Source organism: Microtus oregoni, unplaced genomic scaffold (assembly GCF_018167655.1).
Source record: "Microtus oregoni isolate MIOR12 unplaced genomic scaffold, Mior012 000004F_ref0000308, whole genome shotgun sequence".
NCBI lineage: Eukaryota > Metazoa > Chordata > Mammalia > Rodentia > Cricetidae > Microtus > Microtus oregoni.
Window position 1 is genome coordinate 4,451,944 of NW_024543063.1, and position 25,653 is coordinate 4,477,596.

Consider the following 25,653-nt stretch of genomic DNA (forward strand, 5'->3'; position numbering starts at 1 on the left):
CTGACTGAAGGTGCCTGTATTGAGAGCTGCCGCACAGAGGTTAAGAGTCTGTGGGTGCTGCTGTACTCTCCTTTGTAGTTGTCACCCATCACTTGTCATGCAGGTTCTTGGAAACATGCACATCTTTTTCCTCTCCTCTCCTCAGAGTAAAACTGCCTTGAAACACTGCACTCAGTTGTATTCTTGAGCATGGAGATGAGTGAGCTGGCTGCGAGATTGTCTCCTGATCTGTGAGCTCACTTATAAATGTCCTGTTCTCTGGGGAAGACCTGTTCCTGGAAAGAAACCAGCGAGAACCACTGTGTAGCTCTTTCCACAAGACATCTTCCACTGGCCAGGAGAGGATGGACCCAGGCTGTGGGAACCATTTAGGCTAAGATGTTTCTTTTGCATATTCCTTTGCTCCCTTGCTGTTAGCCACCTACTGGTTCAGTCAGTGCTTGTTGAGTCTCTGACACACCTGGCCGTGGGCTGTGTGCCAGGACCCTCAGCCCCGAGGCCAGGCCTGTTCTCCCCCTGGACAGTCTGCCTATGGTTGTGTTGTGTTCTGCACATGTTTCTCTTTGGACATGTTGTTTGTTCCTTCTTACTAGAGTTTCTTGTCTGTGCGGGTGTGTCATTTTTCCACATTTATATCTTCCTAGAGAAAATTTCCTGAGTGCTATCCAGCTTTGGGTTCTTTGTGGCTCAGGCCTGACCATGCTTTCCTTTGCGTGCAGATTTAGGCTTCTGTGTGGTATCTGAGTGTCTGGGCAGAGGTCTTTTTATTTATCTATTTATCTATCGTGCTTTGTCCTATTTGATGCCTGAGCATGTTCTAGAGATAGCATGTGAGCCTGCCTGGTGATTTGACACAAGCCAAATGTGCTACCTGTGCTAAGATAGAACTTTGGAGAAGCATGGATAGCCAGGCTAAGGACCAGTCTGCCTACTACCACTTCATATCAGCCAATCTCAGTCAGCTCAACAGAGGAGAAAGCCCACCTAATGCAGGATTGGTGTAGCTGGGCATGATATGTGTTGGTCCTGGGCTTCTGTGTTGTGTTCTTTTCACACCTTAGAAGTTCAGCATCTGCTTGTAGATTGACCAGGAGCCAGCAGTGCGCACTCATTGGCCAGCGCGGGGCTGGCAATACACCAAAGAAGATGGTAACGTTAATGAGAAGAGAAGCTAGACAGGTTTCATTCGTTTGAAGATAGGAAGGCCTATCTTTATTCTTGACTGTTCAAGAAAAATTTTAAACGGATTTAAATGAAAGGACTGTGATCCCCGCCTCCCTCTCTAAGGCCCTGGAATTCTCTGCCATGCCCACTTCATACACCCTGTCTTACTTGGGTCCTGAACATGTCAGGCAAATCCAGATGCCATCACACTCCCATGTACACTTAACAGTTTTAGAACCTCCAGTGTGAAAGCAGTTTAAGCTCATAGACACCGCACCTCAGATATTGAGGGTTGATGATCCACTGGGTTGTGTAGTCTGATCTCCCTCTCAGTTCGGGGCCAGGGCAGTAAGCCCAGCTCCTACTCAGCTGCAGGATCACAGTGGCCAGCTGCCTCTGTGGTGCACTGGGGTTAAGGCATTCCATAGGTGAGAGCTGCCCATAAACCATGAGTGTCTATTCTTGAGCAAGCATTTCCAACAATTTCCATTGTCACTGGGGTTCCATTTTAATAGCTGTTCTTTTCTCTTTTTTCCTTTCTCTTCAGTCACTTGTTCAAAACAGGATGAAAAAAGAAATCATTCCTGACTGGTTCCCCTCCCTCCTCCTCACTGTGGCTGGAGCTAGTTGTGATTCTTAGGGGGAAAACAGCAAGAACACCTCATAGGTTATCCTTGACATTTTAAATGTCTGCCTGATTACCCCAAAGGAAAAATAGTGCTTAGAGAAAGAAATTCTTTCTTCCATTTTCATTTTCTCTAATAAATACACATAAACTCTGTTGGGCATGCCTGAGGAATTCACGACACTTACTCATTAAAGTTTAATTCCTATTAATGGGCAGATGCGAGCTTTATTATAGAACTTTGGTATTTCTCAATAACCTGTGTGGCAAGAAAAAGCAGAACTTAATGGATTGGGGCACTCAAGGCTATTAGTGAAATTCACACAGGGAGGAGCCGAGTTTATTGAAAGCTGAGCCTGATTTTAGCTGGGTGTGCAATCCTGTCTTGCCTGGAAGGGGCTATGGAGTAAAGGGACATGGGGGCTGGGAGTGCTCAGCAGAGGAGGGTAGTAGGGTATAGTTTTGCTGGGGAATCTGGTAGCTGGCCATTTCTGTCTCTGAACCATTCATGGCAGACTTGTATAAGTTAACTGAATGATTTATCTTGGAGCCAGTAAGATCCCACCCATGATCACATTGGTAAGGTCAAGGTAGACAGTGGCCTGACCATGGACCAAGGGGATGGTGTGCTGGCCACTGAATCCAAACAAATCCAGTAAAGCCACTGCTGGGCAAGGAAGCAGTGAGCAGTGCTCATACTGCAGAGGCCACAGGCTGCTGTTCTCATGGCCAGGAGTCCTGGCAGGGGAGGTGGGGGTCACTTCTATTCTGACAACAGTAAGCCATTTATGTTCCTTCTTTGTTCAATAGACTATTTTTGTGATTTTTTTTTGTCCTAGGCTGTATGAGCTAACCTATTTTTTCAAATTTATTTTATTTTTATATATTTACTTTGAATGTGCATGCATTTGTGTGTGTGTTGTGCACGCCACAACATGTGTGTACGGATCAGAGGACAATTTTTGGGAGTCAGCTTTTCCTTCCATCGTCTGGGTCCCAGAGATTGAACTTAGATTGTCAGGCTTAGGGCAAGGCACCTTTACCCCCCTGAACCATCATGCTGCCCCTAACCTATTTTTAAAAAAAGTTTCTCCCTGCTACCTAGTTTAATAAGACACATACATACACAAATATCCTTAACTCAGGAGTTCTCCCATTCTCATTAAGTCAGATTTTAGTTCAACATCAGCATTTCTGTATCTTGCAACTTCACATCCCAGAACATGTTGCAGTTTCTTCTCAGAGCCACATGGTTCCTGTCAAAAAGTGACATTGGGTGCCTCCTTCTGTCCCTTGTGTGGTAAGCCAGGCCGCGGCTGGGTGGCAGTGCCCTCTCACCTTTCATAAGAACTCGGTGGCTGGAACAGATAATAAAAGGAGCAAGGGTGGGTCTAAGAGGAGTGGGATCATTTTCTCTCTGTGTGTAGAGCAAGAACTGAGCTCTCTAGGGGTTGGGCTAGGCCAACAAGAAGGAAAGAGGAAAAATAGGAAATGTCTTCACTCAGATCTCTGAGACAGATCTGTTATTTCCCTGCTTTGAAGTTGAATAGGAGTGTGAAATGTAGCCTGTGGAGCCCAAGATTGTGTGTACATGGCAGAGCCAGACCTGGAACCATGTCTAGGTACCTTTCAAGGTTCTTCATAACTATCTGGAAATCAGGTTTCAACCTATATTTTGTTGGACACATCATATTTGTGCCATGTAAGGGCCCTTGATGTGATGTGATATGAATAGCTGTCTTCCTCTCAAGTGTACTCATGGGAATTGGGGAAGGACATAGCCTGACTAGTCTTGTTTAACATTGCCAGGGGCATCAGAACAAAGGAACCTGAGGAGATAGAATCTGTGTTTTATGAGCAACCGCTGGCATAAACCATCTTAAAGTAGGTGCTAACAAGGTGGGACAGAGTACACAGAGAATCAGGCCACCTTTATTTTTGGAACCCACAACTGGTGTAAAGATTGTTTTTAAAAAGTTCAGTGGACTGAAAGACTGAATACCAGCAGTCTGAATTATAGCTGCCACTTATCCATAGGTTCTCTATTAACCGTATGTCTGAAAACATCTTCAGGAGAAAGAACATGCTATTCATTCATCATCATAAATACCTTGGCCTTTCCTGTATCAAACAGTCTCCTACCAAGTAGCTTTAGTATTTTTTGTTTGATTGTGAAAGTGGTTGAAGTGTGACACTAAGCCTGAGAAGAGTGTGAAGGATTTGACTCCAGAGTGGAGGGGTGTTCCTCACTCTAACTTCTTACTGTCTCTGACCTCAACTAACTTGACCAGGTCTTTTCCCAAGTGAAACAACATTGTCTGCATTTGAGATATTTTCAGATGGAGGGAGGGGTTTCAGTGGTCTGGACTGAAGCAGAAAAGTTAAATACATCAAGTAATCATACCTGATTAAAGATTAGTCTTGGCAAACCAGAAACGCCAGGCAGCTTCCTCAGCATGGTAAAAGTGACCTGTGAGAAACCTACAACAGGTGCTATGCTTCTTGCCAAAACATTGCCAGGAAGACTAGAAACAGGGCAGGAGTCCTCGTCACTCTCCTAGTGCTGTTAGCCCCAGCCCAGTACTGTAAGAAAAAGCAACATACAGTTTGGAAAGGGAGCAACAGGACCGCCACTTTAAATCAAAAGAGCTTGAGGGAAGCGATGCGTGGAAGGGTCAGAGTTTAACAAGATCCAAGGATGCCCATCGCTCATGTGCACCAGCAAACTAAAGTAGACATTTAAAATGTTTAAACAGTTTTAAAACTTTAATGTTTTAATAATGTTTTTAATATTGAAGTGAAAAGGTCAAACACTTAGAGAGTTTGACACCGAATACTTTAAAGCAACTCTGAGAGACTTAATAGGGTCACAGGTGCAGCCAGGCTGTGGTTCTCTTCTATGTGGGAGCAGTGGGAAGTTCAGAAACCGATTCCTGTGAATTTGATAGTGCAGGGGCCACCATTACTCTGGCTGCTTCTAGAGAAGAATGTATCAAAAACTGTACAGAACTATTGTGGGCAGGAAGGTGTGGTACTGGGCGCAAGACCAGCAAGCTGACTGAGCATTGAGATGCCAGCTGCAACACAGTAATCTATTGACTGATGGTAAAAGATCAGACCTCTTGGCTGTTCTCATGAAAAACAAACAAACAAGCAAGCAAAAAGAATAAGAAACAAACATCCATGTGCAACACACCCTGCACAGGATGCAGTTGGCTTACTGTGAACAGCTGAATGAAGAAAGGTTCACTTGCAGAAGAGTGGATTCCAGCTGTCTTGAGGCTGGTACTCAAAGATGTGAAGGTCCAGGACTAGGGATTTGGATACCATATTTAGAGTGCAGCAGTCTCCCTAGTAAAAGAAAAACAGAATATGGCTTTTGGTCCAGATCCTGGCATTGGGCCCTTGAAGTCTTTAAGACTTTCTGAGCAGTAGAATGTCTTTGGTTCTTCTTCATTCATATCCAGTTTACGCTAGTGAGATGACTCGGAGTCTGATTACTAGTCTGATTCCAGGATTGGAGCTGCCAACCCTACCCACTGATCTAGTATATAAAGGTGGGACCAGGAAGACTAGAGATGGGCTCATAAAATCTCTTGTCTGGTAAAGTTGAGTGTGTTGCCTGGTCTGTGAACCAGGATAAGGATGAATGATCTCTGTTCTAGTTCCCTTTCTGATGTTGTGATAAACAGCCTGACTGAAGCAATTCTTGGGAGAAAGGATTTGGTTTACACTTGTATCAGTTAGGGGAAGTCAAGGCAGGAACTCAGACAGCTAATCAGAGCACAGCCACAGTCCAGAGTGGAGAGAAATGAGTGCATCTTTGCTGGCTGCTTGTCTGCAGCTGGTTTTCTTCATTCTTAAATAGCTCAGAGCCTATCCCTGAAATGGCCCTTCTTACGTTAAAGTGTGTCTTCCTACATCAATCAGCAATCAAAACAACCCCTCATGGACACTCCCACAGACCCACCTGATCTAGATAATTCTTCATTAAGACTGCCTATCCATGTGATTATAGATTGTCACACTGACAGTTAAAACTAATCTCAAAACCACCCCAGTTCTATACCTGGGGACTTTGGGGATCATGTACATCTTCATATGGGTGTTTATTTTTATCTTTAATAATAAACATGGAATACAAAGATAGCTGCCCCCGAATTCATGAGGTTGTATTTCAAGATGTGAATGCCAAAACCACAGAGGGTACTGATTCCTGTAAGTGCTATTTTTTTCTGTCCACATGTACCAGTAATAAGGTTTAATTCATAAATCAAAAGAATAACAGCTAACATATGCAGTAGACCAAACATAACAAAGCATTCACGGAAGTTCTGTGTGTGAGCCCTTTCAAAACTGTCCCATGGGACACTCACCCTCTTATGGTAATAGTGAGGTGGACTAAGTGGGCTTTGCAGCTTCTCCTTGGTGTGCCTGAATTGCTCACATGACTGCTCCTGTGCTTTGTGACTGCTGTTAAGTAAAACAAGAATTACTTGAGTGTAGGCTTTGCAGTACCATGGCAGTAACAAGTAGGCAGCACATCCCTGGTGTGGACATGCAGGACAAAGTTTGGCTCGTATCTTGGTAAAGAGAACTCAAGTTTTCATCCTATATTCAGAATGAAATTTAAGATATAAGCTTTTTGTCTCAGTGTGTGGGTGTACCCCTCGCGGTCCTGAGTTCCTTGCTCGTGCTCCCTCTCCTTCTGCTCCTGATTTGGACCTTGGGATTTCAGTCCGGTGCTCCAATGTGGGTCTCTGTCTCTGTCTCCTTTCATCGCCGGATGAAGGCTAATATTCAGGAGGATGCCTATATGTTTGTCTTTGGATTCACCTTCTTATTTAGCTTCTCTAGGATCGCGAATTATAAGCTCAATGTCCTTTATTTCAGGGAACCCTGATTGCTCTTCGAGCTGATGAGGGAGGGGGACTTGATCGGGGGAAATGGGAGGCGGGGACGGGGAGGAGGCAGAAATCCTTAATAAATAAATAAATTTAAAAAAAAGATATAAGCTTTTTGTTTGTTTCTAGAATAAGCTGTTGCTGTTGTTGTTATTATTATTATTTTATATTTTAGACTTGAAGTTGCCCCAGTCTCTATATTTGGGTCAAGGTGAGCAATAGGTAGATAGTAAATCAGAAGGTTCACTCAGCTGGTAGCAGAGTCAGTGGGTGTCAGGGTACAACATATGCTGTTGTAGGACAGGCTGGAACATGTCAAGCTTAAGGTCTGAATTATGTGTAGAATCCATGTTATTTATCATTGTATTGTTGTTGGAGGCAAGACAGCACTTTGTCTGCACAGTAAACATTATCCTGAAGGCTAAGAGACATATACCAGTAAAAAACCAAGAGATCCTGTATATGGGCCAAGACTCATTCACACCACATATTGATGAAAATATACAGCCACACAGAGAAGACTTTGTCTGTGAAACTTAAACTGTACACCAGCCACTTTGAAGTGTGAAGTTTCTTGCAGGAATGTAATAGGCACTTGCGTGTCATCCAGAGTCGTTGGGCCTTCAGAGCTCAGGGCAGACACCAACTCAAGCCCACACTCCAGAAACGGTACCAGGGTTGGAGTGCTCCTAACTGGTTAGCTACTAAACCTGGGATTTTCCCAGATGGAAGTATAAGGTAGAAATAGAGGAGACTGGTAGAAGCCTTCTGCTGATGCACTGGTAGCAGGAACAAAAAGAACCCTAAGGGGTCTCAGAGTAAGGCTGGAGGTTTCCCTGCAGGTTGCTCCTGACTTAGCCGTTGGAATCCTGCAACCAGCCTAGGCGGTCTTTGGATTTCATGGTGAATTTAAAATGTTTTAATACATACATACGCATACACCACATACACAATGCAGGCATGCATATACATACATACGTACATACATACATACGTACATACATAATGCCCCTTTTGGGGCATTTTACTGCTTTCTACAATGAACACTTCTTTGCAGGAAAGAAAGTATTTTCTGCCCCTCGAGGTTTCTTTCTGAGTAGTCACAAAGTTTTGAGGAGACTGTTGTTTTTACAGTTCTTAAGTCAGGCTGTCTCAGGTGGCCATGCTCTTGAGAAAGCCTTCAGCCTCTAAGTGGCAGGGTGATTGTTTGAAACTAGTGGTTGCCTTAAAATGTGTTAGTGACTTCTGAGTCTTCCTTGGAGCATAGATATCAGTATCCCAGATAGGCTCAGTGGGCTTCTTCTGACTATGATGAAACGCTAAGAGTTGCTAGACCTTGATTCTGAGTGGTGCGGAGGAGCCCCTTTCTGTCTCCTGTGTGATTCAGATGAACTCTTGCATGTTGCCGTCTATTCTGTGGATGGGCATGCTTTGGGTCTCCTGGGCCAACGCGTCTTTCTGTCTTTGAGTTGGAATTCCTCCAAAGACGCACAGGTTGGCTCCCTTGCTTATCTTGATGTTATCTGCTTGTTGTCTGTTTTGAAACCCTCTCTCTGGGAGCTGCATGACTGCCTTGTTATGAGTGAATGCTGCTGCAAGTCTGCAATGGCATGCATGTCACTGCAGAACAAGCGGATTTTAAAGGAAAAGTCTGGTTCTGTGAGGCTTTCTGGGTCTTCTTTCCTTCATGTTTGGGGAACACAGAGGTACCAGGAGATATACATCCATTCTGTGCCAGGCTTTGGTGGTGGGTGGGTTCTAGTCTTATTCATGCCTCAAGTCAGAATAGCCAGATTGGTTCCTGAATATGATCTAAAAATGGATTTCAAAGAAATTATTGTGCAATCTGTGTTAGTCCACTAGTGCTGGCAAGGCATTCCCCAAGACTGCTTGAGTACCCCAGCACCCTGCTCCCTGTGACTGCCACATGTACCCCAGCTGCTGTGTTTGTGTCTAAGTCCAGACCCTTCATTGTTATCTCACAAGAAGGGGAGCTCTTTATCTTAATGCCTGCGGTTTCTGCAGAAAAACCCTCTTCTGATAAGCCCAGTCTGGGCTAAATATAAGTGAGCCCTGCTAGCTCAACCAGATGCCCTCAGGCAGGAATCCCAGTTCACCTTATCTCAACTGGGGGCTGTTTTGATTATTCTACAAAGAGTCTTTCATTTTCTCTGACAAGTAAAAATAATCAGTGCTGGAACTGAAACTGTCCTCTCAAAGAAGGTGGGTGGGGCTGGTGGCTCTGGAGGAGGGGGCACACATGCTTTCCAATACCATTCATTGCCGAAAACTTTCTGCTCAACTTGATGGTTCTGAAGCCAGTGTCTCCTCTCCTCAGATGGACTTTCTGGCAGAGACCAGCCGGTGGAGCTGCTGAATCCTGCCCGTGTGAACCACATGTCCAGCACGGGTAAGTCAACACACTTGTGTGTGCTTTGAAGCCCTGCTTTACTGAGGCGACGAGAGAGAGGCGCAGGCCACTTTAGAAGTGGAAGTGTGATAGGAGTCGAATGTCTTGAGCTTGGTGCTGACTCAGATGGCGTTTCAGCAGGTTTTTGTCACCTGGGCTCTGCCTTTCTTTCCCTCCTGTCACACCGTTGGCTTTACCATAGAACATTAAGCACAGGTAGGAGAGCGCCTAAATAGTTCATGAAAATGACCAACTTTTAAAGTTTGACCTTTTGAGAAGTTTTGGCTTTCATTGTCTCTCTAGTTCAGTTTGCTCAGGTCATTTTATCTAGCTGCCATAGTTTGGGTGTTTGGAGATAGTTTCCTAGTGCTTGCCCAGTGTGGACTGAAATAAGAATTTCTCACATGCCCTTATGGGTAATGAAGAAAAATGTTAAATAAACATAGTGTCTAAGAAAACCAGAAAGCTTTGTGTTAGCTTTTGTGCCATGAGAAGCACACCGTGCTCTTTGAGAGCTTGTTGCTTAGTGTGAGGTGGGCTGTGGCTTGCAGTGCTGCTGTCTGCCCTGCATTCAGACTGCTGCTGTGGCTGTGTGAGTTCCATTGTTGAATACCTAGGTTTTGTTTTTCATTCCTCAGACATGAATGATAATGCTTCCTTGCAGAGTTCTCACTAAGCTCAAATATATGTGTTAGCTTTTTAGTAGTTTTTCAATAAATGTCGTCTCTTAATGTCACACTGACTAGTACTGAGGATGGCGTGGGATGTAGCTATGATGTGCCAGCTCAAGAACCAAGTGTTTCCTGTGCTTGTTATCCTCGTTTTCTTTCTCTGCTCCAGGATGGTATATCGGCAAGGGTTACCCCCATGAAATTTGCTATCCTCTTTTACTTCTGTAGCTAAGCTCCTTTTTGTTTCCTGGCATTTATGGCACATTTTTGCAGTGTTGAAGGTCCCCGTGTTTGCATTGTGACTTTAAGCCTATATTGAAGAAGTGCTGTGAGTAGGCAGAGGAAGGCATAATATCCACAGGGTGTACGGAACATCTCGTGGAGCCTACATGTTAGCATGTGTTTGAGAAGCCACTAGCATAGAGGGCATGCATGCTTTCAACCCCATTTTGGTCACTTTAACCAAGTATTAAATGCCTCACAGAAATAATAGGCTTGGATACAAAAGACTTTAAATCAAAAAAAAATTGATGTGAAATATCTTTCATGTTGCATTTTTATAATATGGAAACATTAAGTGTGCTTTGTGTCATCAGCTTGTGCTGTATTCCTGAAAATTGAGTTAATCTTACCCTTTTTTCTAACATTGCATGAGAATGTGTCCCATGTAAACATGCATCCTTTCACTTGAGTAAGAAAAGTGCCCTGGCAGTCCTCATTGCCAATCACATCTCATTCCCAGACCATTTTTTTGTCCTGCATTCATGAGCACAAGTGAGATAAACAAGCCTTGCTACTTTGCTGCAAGAATTATTAGGACTAGAAGCTGCCCTTATAATTTCTTTGGCACCACCTGCTCCCTTGGTGCAGGGCTGATATGTACTCAAATTGGAGTTTTTCTTGGGAGTTTAAGATTTACTCTGTCAAAGAACTTCCCAAAGGCAGCCCACCCAGGCCACCCTGTACTTTCAGCTCAAAGTAGCCCTGCTCTGTTCTTTGCTTTTGCTTTCCACTACCGAGGCGGTCTCATGGAGCACTGTGTGTTCATGTCCTGTTTTTTTCCCTCTTTCCTTCTGCTTTGGCCTCAGTATTGAAGGAAGCAGAAAAAAGACCTGTTCTGAGCCCACCCAAGACACTATCTTGTGTCCCTGTTGCATTCTGACTTCTTTGTTCCTCTGGCCAGCTTGCCTCTCCTCTCTGGGTTTTACTACCTCCTAGGCCATCCCAGAGGCTTTGTGAAGATGTCCCTAGCAGGATGAATTGCAGATGAAGCAAGCAGCCCACATGGGGAAAACGAGTGGAAAAGCTAGGATGAGAGAGTCTCATGGGTTCTTGGTAGATGGAATTAGCAAGGGTGAAGGTATAAGGGGAGTAGTCCAGCAGAGGGATCTGGGATGGTGGGTTACCCAGTACGGAGTAAGGTGCTTAGCAATATCCTTTGTGCCTGCCAACCCTTTCCCACAACCCTGTGCTCAACCAATGAGGGAGGTGACTGGTTGAGATGTGAGGTACAGCTACTTTCCAAGAGCTGACCTCCCAGCCCACTCTGATATGTTACTGCTGACTGCGCTGGGTGAAGAGTTATGCTTGGGGTCCTTCTCTGGCTATGCGGCTGCATGCTGTCCCTGTTTTCTGTCTCCTCCTTTTCTCTCTGTAATCTTTTTATATCTGGTAAGCTGACAAGGCCCTTCAAGGCCCTGGCCAGTTCTAACAGCTTATACTTCCAGTCTCGTTGAACCCCTATAACCTCATTCTGGAATGGGCAAGAGATCAAACATCTCAACAGGTAGCCTGCAACCTCCACTCAGCTACCTTCTGCTCTGTGTTTCTTCCTCTGTAGAAAGGGATCTGGCTTCATCAGTGGTGCGAGTACGGGAGACCAGTGGTCTGGGCTCTCTTCTGCCATTGCTGTGCCTCTGATGAGAATTTTGTAGCTGAACCATGTTTCTTGTGGTTTTTGAGCCATTCTGTGTCTAAAGAGACACTGTTCCAGAACCCGTCCATGTTCTGTCTGTTGCTTGTAAGAATGTGCTTGCCGCTGTGTTGTCTTCTACTTCCATTTGTTTGTGTGGGTCTTGTATCTCTTTAAACAACCCACCTATCACTCTGATTGTGTTCACTGCTATGGTTTACCAGAAGTGCTGCTGGCTTTAAATGCACTCTCTTTTGACTAGCTGTCGTCGCCCCCCTTCCCACCAAGACCCTGCCTCTGCCCTTCTCTGCTCTGCCAGCCTGTTTCCCAGCTGGGTTCCTTTACCACCCCAGTGCCCGGGGAGGAAGAAAGCAGCCTTCCCTTTTGGGTGAATATGGGGTTGTTTACACTTCTCACAGTGGTCTGCCCCATCACTTCTGTGTTGCTGCAACTACAGCTGCAGATACAGATTGGAAAAACTCCTTGTCTACCACAGGATGTTATATGAGGCGGGAAAGGTAGGCAGATAGCTCTTTAGTGCTGAATATTGCAAATAAAATACTGTTGAAATACTGTCCAAAGCAAACAGTTCTCATCGTGTGTGATGTAACTGGTTGGTGTGTTTGTGTGGTGGGTGGGGAAGGGGTGGCTATATATGTATGTACTTGCTTGGATAGATGTGCATGTGTGTGTGCCAGGTGCCTGAGTGTAATGTCAAAGGTCAACCTTTGTGTTCCTTTGCACTCAACTACCTTTCCTGATATGGAACCTACAAGTCTGGGATTAGACTAGGCTGGCAAGCCCTGAGGGTTCTCCTCTTCTTCCTCAGTTGTAGAATCTCATGTACTCACCACCATGCCCAGCTTTTTATATATTTTCTAGAAATTGATCTCAAGTCCTCATGCCTGCACAGTAAGCATTTTATCTGCTAACCTGTCTCTCAGTCCCCCTCACCCCATTTCTTAATTTTAAAAAGGAAATGTACAGTGGCCTTGGGAGTAACCTCCAGGTCTTTGACTATATAAAGGATGGAAAACTAGCTGCATTTTCCATGGTATTTGAGAGTTCCAGGCAGTTAGGGCAGGAAGGAAGGGTTTGCTTCTTGGCGTTGTGGATCAGAAGTGTTATTTATGACAGGACTAGTGTACAGAGGTAGGTTTATGTGACATCATTTGCAGTCAACGCACTTTGAATCTATGTTTATCACCAATTTTTATTATAGGTTTTAAGAATTTGGTATCTTCGGGTAGGTAAATCAGCCAAGACATACAAGAGGATTTTGTCAGCCCTTGTCCACCTTAGATAGCTGGGGTGTGGTATTAGTTTTCAGTAGTTATGTATTATGTATATGTATAATGTTTTCTATTTCCAACAATTGGTTACCTTTAAGGGAGAATCCCTTTGGGGCCATACCCTATACACTTGGTTGAACCCTCAAGTCTCTGTGTTCCCAAGTGGCTCCCATGCTGCCATGTGGAACCAGAACCCCAGTATGTAGATCAAGGGGCCTCTTGACTAATGGGCTAAGTGTTTGGCTAGAGCAGAGAGCAGAAACAGGTGGTCCTGTCAGGTTGGTAAAGAGTTTGAGGTAGGGGATGCCATCTCTATCTCATTAGATACCCTTTTTCCTGCATGCCTGACCACTCCCCTTCCTACACGTTTCCAGCTGGACTGTGTCTGTTGACTGAGGGGACAGCTAATGGGAACTCTAGGTCATTCTGGTCCTGGTACCTCCAGTTTGCCTGCCAAGAGCCCATCCTTTCCTATAGATTCCCTTTCTTTGTGACTATGTGCATTTTCTCATCCCCACACCACCTTCCTTGTTTTTATTTGGATGTCCTTGTTCTTCTTAGGTTGAGCATTTAACTTATTTATTTTGTTTTTTTTTCTTTTGATAAAAGAGTTTAGGTGGGTGGAAATAAGATGGTTTTTGATAAGTTCCTATTTGTGATGTTTAATTTATAAAATATGTTACATCAATACTTTGTAAACATGTTTCTCGAGAGATATTTTCTTTTTTTTTTAAAGAGAGTTATTTTCACATGTCTTATGGTTCTTTAAAAATGATACTTAGGCATTTTTACAGTCTGAAAGTATGAGTTTTCAAGTAGACCTCTGCTAGGATACTAGCTTACTGTAGCATGTTAGAAGTTACTGACACTTTGGATTTTGGGAGACCGTTTGTCTTATAGTCTGCTCTTTGAGGCTTCAGTGTGTCACTTGTGTAGAATTGAAGAGAAGGTCAGGTGCTAACTGCCATGGGACGTAACAAGATAGTGAGGAAGATGGACTCTAAAGGGCTGTCCAGGAAACCATAGACTAGCGCACCCTTCACTCAGGCATTCCTATAAGTTGGAGTTACTCTGTCCTTAGCTTTGGGGATATGTGTGTGGACGACTCAAACAGAGATCCTTGTTTTTGTGGCACTAGACTGTGCTTAGAGGAAGGGACAGCCAAGTCAGGGAGTGACAGTAGGGCAGGATCTTACTGGGGGAGATTGGAGTTTTCTTGAGAAGCTGGCCTGATTTCAGCAATATTGGATGGTGAAACTGGCCAGGATTGAGGGATACTACTGAGGGATATTGGTGACTGGGAGGTGCCAGCCTTTTCAGATACCCTAGTACCAGCTAGCAGGCTGGAGAGGCAGGGCAGAAAAGTGCTGGCCATGTTATGGCACCATTACTAGTCACTTGCCAATGCCCTAGGCATCAGCCTTTAGGTAGAGGAGAGACTCCTGGAAGTTCTGGGCAGGTGCTGGCTGGTGCTGTGGAGTATGATGGGAGGTCACCACCTGCGACAGGGACACTGGAGAGGAAAACCAGAGAAAAACTAAATGGGATGGTGGCACAGCTAATAGGTACAGTGGGAGGAGAAAAAAATTATTGGGGCTAGAAATATCTGGCAGTCAGTGGGATTCTCAGGTGATGCCTCCCCTTAGATAGCAGAGGTGAAGCTAGACTGGGATTGGCCTGAAGCACTTGGATGGTGGAGTCATGCTAATTGACTGTGGTGAGTAATTAGATGTACCTTCTCGGATCTTCCTATCAAAGGTCATCTTCTATCCATTATGGAGAATCATTGTGAATCTGAGCATGAACTGAGAGGTTTCCTGGACAGGCAGAGGGCTGTGAGAGCATTCAAACAGCACAGATTTGGAGGCAAATATGGTTTCACTCAAGGCCACCAAAGAGCCTTTGTTCCCAGTGTAGTCTGCAGACGCTGTCTATATGAGGTAGCAGAACATTGTGTTGCTGATTTGCCAGAGACTGTGCCACTGGACTAAATTGATCCCAAAGAGAGTGAGTGTCCACATATGAAGAACCAGGTGCCATAGATTTCAGAGGGACATTTTCAGGGCCCAGCTCTGGTAGGTCCATGTAAGTGATGACAACTGTCCCCTTGTCACAAGCTCGTCCTTCACTTAAGCAGCTCATTGTCGCGTCCTTCATCTAAGTGCCGTGTGTTCTCTGCGGTGTCAGTCTTGCAGGAAGTACCTCAGTAGGTACAGGTTAGGAAATAGACTGGCAGGCCAAATAACTTCCCCAAGGTCACTCATTTGTCTGGTGGCTGACTCAAAACAAGCTCCCATGACATTCTTCTAGATGCCAACATCTGAACTACCAACACACACCAGATTGCCAGCTGCTTTTTGGACTGTTTCTATCCCTAGGAACCCAGGAAGCCCTTGAAGAATGCTGCATTCCTCTTTGGCCATCTGAAGTCAGGTGAGGTCAAATTGATTTCCAGAAAGCTCAGGTTGAATGCCCTTGCTGCCTTGATGGGAGGAAGCTGGAGGAGGCCCACTACCGCAGCAGTGCAACTTCGCCCCATTCTCTCCTTTCACCAAGTGCAAGAAGCATCTATTTTTACATATTTCTGCTGTTTGTGTTGGGTAATAGTGGTTCCTACTGTGGCCCAGCTGTTAGGTGAAATGCATAGCCGAGTGTTTGGAGGTTGCTAAGAAGGAAATTCTGAAATTCTGTGTTCTTATGTAATATTGACCTTATGTAACTGAAATGGCAAAGACAATACAGATTTGGTACCCTTCCCAGACTACTGGGACTATTTTTAATTTTCCAATAATACATTTTTACCCCTTGAGTCTAGGGTAATGAAATTGCTTTCAGAGGTGGCCTGAGATGTACGCTTCTGTGTGCAAGTCCAGCAGTGTTTTGGGGAAGAACTTTTCCCAGGGTCCTGGCTAGACCAACTTTAACACTTACAGGTGAGGACTAAGTTGGCTGCTACCAACTCTACAGCCTGTAATTTTCCACCTGTAAGAGCATGACTGTGGCCATGGGTGAGCCAGTGTTCAACAATAAGTGCTAGTTTGGATGTTTCTGTGTAATTGTACTGTGTTAGAATTCCTTCCCAATAACATTATTGCAGCCAAGTCTCCAGTGTATGGTTCTGCCCATTTGTGTTATCTCCGGAGATTCTGCCTGTCTTTGGTAGCAGTACTCACACATTCACTGTGTTTCGATAGGTGGGCCTGACGGTACATAGTTTTCAGGACGTGCGCGAGTTTGTGTCTCCAATACTGTCACCCACTGCACCAGACTTTATCTATAGTTCTTGTTCATATGTGCTTGCAAGTCTTCTACTTGCATAAGATAGGTTTTTCTTCTTGGTGGATACAGAATGAACTTGGAATATTAAGAGGATTTTTCTAGAGAACTTTGAGGGTAGTTCTGAAATAGGCAACAAGAGAAATCTACCCCTGACTTCACTGTTTAGCAGAGCAGCACAGATGGTTAGCCATCTTCAGGTGGACCCTTGCTGTTTACAGCTGGCATAGAGGATTTTATGTGTGCAAAGCACTGCCTAGGCTGTGTGAGTCTCCACTAGTTGCTGCTCTCCAAATAATATCATAGTGTCAGGAATACAAGACAGTTGCAGGGAGACAGTCAGGTGTGCCTTCCTTGTAGCATAGTGGTACCCCTCACACCTGAAGCAGGTGTGGCACTAGGCGCACCTCAAACAGGTAGTCAGAGTTGTGTGTGTCTCTGGGAGAGAACTGTGGTCTGTCTGAGTCAAATTTGGGCCACCCATGTGAGTAAAGCCTTCTGTGTTGTTGACAAAGATCCTTGGAAGTGATTTGTAAAGACAGTTTTGTCCCTTGGATGTCTTCAGCATCATCAGGATTAAATTTATGCTTGTTGTTTGATAAGAGTCTTGAAAAAAAATGGACCACACTGAGTGTCCCTATCAAAATAACACTCTGACGGTAGCCACTCTGGCTGGCAGGAAGACACTTAAGAATACTGACACGTAGAAGTGGCTGCTCTCTGGTTGAAAGGCTTCTGTGCCCTGTTGTCATCATGCCCGGAAATGTAGTTGGAGGTGGAAGAGAGTACACAGAATGACAGCCTCTGGTCAGCCAAAGGAATCCCCAAACCCCTCCCTTGTGCTTGCCTTTTGTTGTTATTGTTGATAGATTTCATGGACCAAACAGATACCTGTAGTTTTGTTGGTGGGAGCTATCATAGTTCCTATGGCTTTCTTAAGAACTCATTTCCTGGTACCTGGGGCCCTTTTACTCAGTCCCTTTTCTTCCTAACAGTTCATGGAAGAATTAGTGGTATCTTTGTGACTTTCCCCCCATTTTATTTTTACTACTTTGTCCCCCTGAGTTCTGTTCTTATTTAGATAACTGTGATTGTTGTTGCTGTTGTTATTATTAGTACTATTCCTACTCAAGTGTATAGGACCGGGAATTGTTTTCTGTGCTCAATTTTAGACAGTTTCTAAGGTGATGAGGATGATGTTTGGTTGGGTTTTTTTTTTTGTTTTTTTTTTTTTTTTTTTTTGAGGCAGGGTTTCTCTGTGTAATAGCTGTGGCTGTCCTGAAACTCACTGTTTAGACCAGGCTGACTGATCCTCCTGCCTCTGCCTCCTGAGTGCTAGGATTAAAGGTGTGTGCCACTACTATCCAGCAGTTTCTAATTTTTTTTTATGTGTGTTATGTTTATTTTTTAGCTGTTCACTTATATTCAGAATTTTAGTGTTACGAGGGGATTTTTTTTTCCCTATAGTTGGATTTTTCCTTCTGTGTGTCTCATTACTTTTGATTCTTTTGTAGCACATTTAGGCTTGTGGGCTGTACTCTGTCATGGAATGTGTTTGTGTGAGGATTTTTTGTTGTTGTAGTGACAGAGTACTGAAGGCTGGGTACTTTACACAGGAGAGATGTTTGCTTTACCTTATAGATCTCAAGGCTGGGAAGTCCAAGAGCATGGTGCCAGCCTCTGCCCTGGGGATTCTACTGCTTCATCCAGAGGAATGCAGAAGGTGGAAGCAATGTGGAAAAGTATAGCACCTTCTTCCCAACCTCTGGAGAACAGCTCTGAGCCCACTAGAAGCACTTTGATCTTCAGTAAAGTGTACCACACATTCCTGCCCCTCTTGCTCACACTGGGAACTGCCTGACATGTCTTTGTAAACAGAGTGAGGAAGAGTGAATCCCTGCCTGGGAGGTTTAGTTTTATTTTTAAAATTGAATGATGCTGATTTAAAATTTTTTTATGGTGCTGGGGAACAACCTCAGTGCTTGACTGATGGGTGGGGAGCCTGTAGCACTAAACTACACTGCAGCCCCCTGCTGGGAATTTAATCCTGTCTTTGCAGTGTTAGCTGCTGAGTAACTGCAAATTTGCTTCTGAAAACTCCTCAGCAAATCGGAGCTGCTGGGGAACTCCAGCTAGCAGTTCAGCACATTGAGAGGTGAGACAGGGACAGAAAGGCATGGCATGTTCCAGTGCAGATTTGTTGGCATTTCTCCCACCTTATGATAAAGTCAGCTGTGTGCTCCATTCCTGTATCTTTGCTTAGTAAGCCTGGCAAGGAGACTGTAAGGGGTTGGGCCATTTTATTGCTATGCTGAAAACACCATGACCAAAAAAAGCAAGTTGGAGAGGAAAGGGTTTATTTCATTCACATATAAAAGTTCATCATCAAAGGCAATGAGGGTAAGAACTCAAGCAGGGCAGGAATGGAGGCAGAAGCTGATACAGAGGCTACAAGGGGGTGCTGTTTACTGACCTCACCCCAGCTTGCTCAGCCTGCTTTCTTATAGAACCCAGGCATCAACCACAATGGGTTGGGTCTTCCCTGTCAAGCACTAATTAAGAAAATGCTCTACAGCAGTGATTCTCAGCCTTCCTAATACTGTGACCCTTTAATACAGGTCCTCATGTTGCGGTATCCCCAGCCATAAAATTATTTTTGTTCCTATTTTATAACTAATTTTGCTACTATTATGAATCATAATGTAAATGTCTGTGTTTTCTGATGATCTTAGGTGACCCCTATGAAAGGATTGTTTGACCTCCAGGTTAAGAACTCCTCCTTGTAGGTTTGCCTACAGCCCAGTGCTATGGAGACATTTTCTCAACCAGGTTCCCTCCTTTCAGATGACACAAGCCTGTGTTAAGTTGACATAAAATTAGCCAGCACAGTCATCTTGGACCATACTAAGTAGTTGAACCATCCTCTAAGAAGCATGGGAAAGAGCCCGTCTGAAGATACAGAGGACTATGTCCAGTATTCTGAGCTGAGTTATAATATTTGGTAATTTTGACTGTGAAAACCAGAGTTCTGTATTTATACCAAATGGGATCAAGGAAAAAAAAATAAGTTCATGTATATGTTTTAGAAGTTTTTACTCAACTTAATTTCTAGTAGGTTGGTTTAAAATGAAATGTATATACATGTACCAAAACTCAATAAACTGCACATCTAGCATAGGTGGATTTTATTTTATGCAGGTTATATAATAAGACTGCAAAAAAAAAATCAATTGGTGGGGCTGGAGAGATGGCTCAGTGGTTAAGAGCACTGACTGCTCTTCCAGAGGACCTGGGTTCAATTCCCAGCACCCACATGGCAGCTCACAACTGTCTGAAGATCCAATTCCAGGGGATCTGACACCTTTATACCAATGCACATAAAATAAAAGTTAAATAAACTATAAGAAAAAAACCAAAAAAAAATCAATTGGTATAATCCCTCTGATGTAGAGTATAGAGAAAAAACAAATGTAATATACTTTCTGTGAGAAAGTGTTTTTAAATAAAGCTGGACCATTGCATGTGATAGTGCCAGATGATGTTAACTTGCAAGACTGATCCCACTGTCCCTATTAAACCAGCTCCCCACTCCATGGTCACTCTGTGGTCCAAACTTCTACTGCTTAAATCCTTGCGGCCACCTCTCAGTCACAGCATTGGGTCCTAGAACCAAAAATAAGTTCTCAGAGAGAACAAGTGTTTTCCGGAAGGCTCTACATCCCATGACAGCACTCAATGTGTCTGCAGCCCTTGGTATTTTCTGAAGGTATAGATGTAAGACTAGAGGGCATGGACTGATGCATAAGTCTGCAATCACCAAACTACCAGTGGTGGTTAGACCTGTGGTTCCTCCTTTCATCTTTTGAGTGTCTTCCCTCTGAGCCTTTCGGTCATACTGCCATACAGAATTTGCTTCTACGCTGAAAGCAGACCTTTGGTAAGGACTAGTATTCTGGCTAGTTTGTTGTCAGATTGACATAAGTTAGAGTTATTTAGAAAGAGGGACTCTGAGTTGAGAAAATGCCTCCAGAACATTGGCCTGTAAGCAGATCCATAATGTGTTATTTTAATTAGTGATTAATATGGGAGTGCGCAGTTCTTTGTGGGTGGTACTACCCTGAGCAGGAGGAGGTCCTGGGTTGTGTAAGAGCAGGCTGAGAAGGCAAGAGGGAACAAGCCAGTAGGCTGAGAAGGCAAGAGGGAACAAGCCAGTAAGCAACACTCTTCCATGGTGTCTACATCAGTTCCTGCCGCCATGACTTCTGGGTGAGGACTATCAGCTGTATGATGAAGAAATAAACTCTTTCCTTCAAACTTTGCTTTTGGTCGTGTTTTATCACAGCAATAGAAATCCTAACGAAGACAGCTGGTTTGGCGTGTGTCAGAGTCTTCTGAGGCTGGCCTTCTCTTCAGATTGTTTTAATCTTTGATGGCAAGAAGCTCCTACATCTGGAGTTCATTTCTGAGATATGAGGATGTTTCCACTAACATTCTCTGAAAGTCATCAGACTTTCCTTCACTTTGAGTATTGGTACATAGAGGGTTTGTTGTGGTCTAAAGCATGAGTAGAGACAGTTGTGTTCCCATCCACAGAAATAGCCGTATGTGACAGCATGCTTAGTAAGTCTTTCGTCTTTTGCACAGTGATCTCCAGTGGTTCCTGTCAGTCCCTGGGAATATTCTCTTCTACTTTCTTCAAACCAAAAGCCATGTTTGCTGAGATTTTATGGGTGATGCTCTTTCTTAGCTTTATCTTATACTCTCAATTACAGTGCAGTGACTTCATTCCTGTGTGTCTTCAGTGGTGTTCTGCTGCTTGGTTTAACTCTCTTATGTGAGTCCATTAGATTCTTATAGACTACTGGGGCAAGCTGGCTAGTGTCACTTGAGAATTTTGTGGCCGAGACCAGAATCATTTTTCCTTTCTCACAATGTCTTCATATAGTTCTGTAATGAAGATTTCTGTTCCCTGGTAGGATAAGCTAGGGCACCAAACACTTTTATATTTCTTTGAAGAGTTTTATTTAAAATGGTGATCACTTGGTTGGAACTTTTCTAAGAATGCCATGGGGATGATTTTTGTGGAAAGATTTTGAAATACTGTCTCAAATTATGATGCTAGTATAGAACTATTTTGGCCTTTTTTTGTCTATCAACCTTAGAATGTTAATGTTTTCTAGAAATGTGCCTATTTTACATTGACTTTAAAATGAATTGGTTTAAATGTCTGCCGTATTTGAAGTAACTGGTCTTTTTTTAGCTTCTAACTTTTTATGTATGTATATGTGTAAATAAAAATGTTTGTGCAGTTCCTGAGATGGAGCCCCATCATGTGGCATATGCTCACTCCCTGCCACATGCTCTGTCTTGTCTCTTAGTTTTTAATTCGTGACTTTTCTTTCTTTTCTGAATCCTTGTTATTAGAAGTTTGTCATCTTCCTAGTCATTTCAAAGAAGCTATTTTTTTAACTTGTTGGTGCGTGAACGTGCAGTGAATGTTTCTCTCTTCATTCATATATTTTGTTTCTGCATTTGTTCTGATATTGTCTAATTTTTTGATGATAGCTCTAACTTATAAATCTGTATCCTTATTGTCAGAGATGATGTTCCTGCTTTGCTCATTTGTCCACCAAAGAGAAATACTGTCTTTTTTGTTTGTTGTACATGATACACTTGTGAAAGTTCATTCTTTTCTTCTTTATGGTTCCAGGAATCAAACTTGGGTCATCAGGCTTGTCAACAAGTGCCTTTACACACTGAGATACCTCTTTCTCTCACATACACACTTGACTGCTTGCTTGCTTGCTTGCTTGCTTAACAGAGTCTTCTGATGGAGCCTCGACTGGCCTGGATCTTGATATATAGACAAGGCTAGTCTTGAACTCAGTCATTCTGCTTCTGCCCACAGTGCTAGATGTGCCATGGCCACCAGCACAGGGGTCTTTTTTTTCTAATGCATGTACGATACCATTGGTACCATTTTCAGGCTTAGATAAGAGTGACAGCTCTTTCATATCAAATGTTCACTCAACGTTTGTATGTCCCTAGGGATATCTGTACTAGTTGAGTTTGCTGTTTGCCTCGGGGTGCATGTAGCATTCTAGTGGCTGGTACATAGCGTATATCCTGGTTAATCCATAGTCTTCTCCTTCCTACCTTATTTTATTCTGTGTTCTTGAGATTTATCTGCAGGAGGTGGTTAGTCTTGTAGTCGACTTTTGTGTTCCATACTTTGCTTGGGTTCATCCCTATCCTATCATTTGAAAGATCTTTGTTTCCTATTGCCTGTCATTTGGAAGTTGGGTCTAGAGACCAACTAGATGGAGATTAATTGTGGTAGACTTCACAATTAATTTCACTATGTGTTTCTGCCTGGAAGTGGCCAGCTGTGCATTTCTGGAGTCAGGAGCAGAGGGGCTTTCTTTTCACTTACAATCTTCTGTGGCTCTCATCCCACCCCACTTCACTCCGTATGGCATTACTTTGAAGCAGTAGTTGTCCCATGGGACCCCAGCTATGCTGCTGCTTCAGAATTCTCCTGCCTCACCTCTGCCTTCCTCAACCTTTTCCATACACCTCTTGCTGTCAGGTTTAATGGCCTCTGGATATCTCCTGACCAAGGGAACCTGTCCTCTTTAGCTTGTTTCTTAGAGCTACCTCTACCGTACCTTGTCCGCACTTCAGTGCCCATGGCTTCTTCATTGGGGTGTCCATCACTTGCAGCTTCTTGACTTAAGGCCACATGTGTCAGTGTTGCTTCTGTGTTCACCTCTGCTGTCCCTCTAATATGTCCCCAGCTGTGAGCCCATGTTCTTGCTCCTGTTACCATGGCCCCTCTTTAGGAAGAGCTCACTTTCACATTGTGGATGGGGGGGTCAACTTTGTTATGGGGGCTTTGTGGTTCCTTTGTGAGACTGTCTTAATGTATTATATTTTTCCACTTGGTTGTGTTTTCAATGTCTGTAGGTGTTTATCTTCCACTTTGGAAATTTTTAGCTGTTGTGGTTTTTTTCCCTTCTTCTTCTTCTTCTTCCTCTTCTTCTTCTTCTTCTTCTTCTTCTTCTTCTTCTTCCTCTTCCTCTTCCTCTTCCTCTTCCTCTTCCTCTTCCTCTTCTTCTTCTTCTTCTTTTTTTAAATCTTGTCCCTCAAGAGCTCTGGCAGATCCAAGCTCCGACTCTGGAACCTGAATTCCAGGACTGAGACATATGTTGGCATGCCTCTTCCTGCCATGTGGGATGGCCAGGCGGAAAGACTGAGTGTACAGGGAAATGAGTGGGTGGACGAGAAAGGAGAGCCTCACCATGTCCCTAGACTGTGGAGTCTTGGGTGTGCTATGGGACACTGGAACTCCCAAGAAGCTTTGGGCTTCTGAGGTTAGAAGAAGGCATGCCAAGACTTCCTCAGAGCACACAGGCTTTCCATTGGGGCTGCAGAGAAAACTTGGGTGAGTCTGTCCCAGAAGGCATGGGCAGGTACTCAGCATGTCACCGTTTCTAGTTGTTGAAAGAAAAGACAGCTCCCTCATGGTGGGCCTGGCCTGGTCCTGGGCAGTCCTCAGCCCCTTTGTGAGCATACAACTGAATCACCACATTGTTCTTCCCAAAACAGGCATTCTAAGGGCAGCAATGTTGGCAGATTTCTTTGGTTGGCAGAGGCCAAGAACCCTCTGGTCACTGCCTCTTACTCCAGCTATTTGCCCAAGGTCTTCACTTTGTTCTAGAACCTTCCACAGACTGGCACCTTTCCAGTGGAACTTGGTGCATTCAGTTTCTTGTTTTCTTGAGATTCAGGCTGAGTTCCCACTGGACTGTGACTGGGGTGTGGGACTCTCTGCTTGAACTCGAGCACACTGTATATTGGCCAGAGGCTGCAGACTGTTGCACGGAGCTGGTTTCCTTTGTGTGGCCTCAGCAAGTCCCAGCCTCACAGAAGCCACATTACTATGTGCTTCTAGACTATGGCTCAGCCAGGGATGTGAAGGTAGCCTGGATTCTGCTTCTCTTCCTCTCATTCTCCTCTACTACAGAGAGCCTTCTATTTCCCAGCAGGGGTGGGAGTGTTGGACTGCATCAGTCTCTCTGACCTCAGACACCTAACCAGGGACTGTAGACTTAGGGCAAGGAAAGCCTTCTTCACTTCTTTAGTGTCGCTGGTGCCTGACAAAACTGGAGCACCCAAATTCTGCTTACATGAGGTAGGCTGGTGAGGAACTTCGCTTCTATACCCCCTTGGCTCTTGGCCACCTATCACTGTGTGCTCAGTACATATCATGTGTAGTCGAACCTGCCTTAAGGCCAGCTGTCTGAGGTGGTTAAGGATAGGGTTGTTCCATCCACGGGTTTGGTGTGGTCCTGAGACAGAGGTGACATGACACATATTTGATGAGTTCCATCTTTGAGGGACTCATTCACCACCTGTCTTGGGTCTCCTGAGATTTGGACTGCCTCTAGGAGTCCAGAACATCACTGCCATCTTTTCTTTTCCTTCCCCTTTTTATGCCTGGGTTTCAGCAGCCACCACCATACCTATTAAAGAAAGCAGTCCTTGGCTGTTCAACCCCTTTTGTTGGCAAACCGCAGGCTACTCCAGTTTAAGAGCAGCATTAAGACCAAAGAACACATACTGTTGGTAAGTAGAAAGTAGAAAAGACACTCAAGCGTGCTCATTGTGTGTGCCAGTCAGACTACCTGGCTTCTGGATAGTATGTGAATGGAAGGTTTCAGTCTTTGTCTGTTAATTCCCGGCCCTTGTGTCAACCTAAAATGGATTATTAAAAGGAGATGGGGAATTTTTTCCAGATCTATCTGTTTCCATGTCCTCTCTCTCAAGAGGGCTGCCCACGGGACATTCCCCTGTCTCTGATGCTTTCTGGGCCTCAGATGTTGTCTTGGCTTTCCCTCAGACAGCTCACCGTGCTACCTGGAGAGCTGGCTGCCCGAGCTGGGCACTTCAGGTGTGTTAGCTGTTCCAGCTCTCTTACCTGCATGAGTACGACTAAATCTAGCTGTATGGCAGCTGGCTGTCCTACAGGCTGTGTGGGCTCGCCCTGCCCCTGTTTTTGTTAGTAAGCTTTTCTTTCATGAATTCATGTAACCAGAAAAAGTTCAATATAACCCTCTGCCCTTCCCAAACTCTCCCAGATACCCTGGCTGCCATCTTGCTCACCTCTATGCAGAGAAGTGTTTTCTTGACCCACTTTCTAGCTAGCAAGTATCAAGAATACTGAGGCCCAGCTGTACAGTTTCACTAAGCGGCCCTCTGCTGCCTCTCTTGGTTGCTACAGACTGGATGGTGCCTTTCCCAGAGTATGTCCTGGTACAGGTGTGGAGCCAGACTGCACACCAGTGCCAGCTCCATGCCCAGCACTTCTTACAGAAGATCAGTGTTCCTTTGGGTTGA

General features: G+C 44.3%; 1 protein-coding gene across 8 annotated transcripts in view; it reads left to right on the top strand.

The window, feature by feature from the left end:
* Hdac4 (histone deacetylase 4) overlaps nt 1-25,653 on the top strand; it is a 257,499-nt gene that overhangs the window by 124,078 nt on the left and 107,768 nt on the right. For 6 of the 8 annotated variants that reach the window (XM_041649679.1, XM_041649678.1, XM_041649681.1 and 3 more), the window contains one exon: nt 9,032-9,103. The exons of 1 other annotated variant lie outside the window; for it this stretch is intronic. In XM_041649679.1, the coding sequence (XP_041505613.1) occupies nt 9,032-9,103 (72 nt within the window). Of the gene's footprint in view, nt 1-9,031; nt 9,104-15,361; nt 15,412-25,653 lie in introns of those variants that run through there. One more of the 8 variants, XM_041649685.1, reaches the window with a different exon arrangement.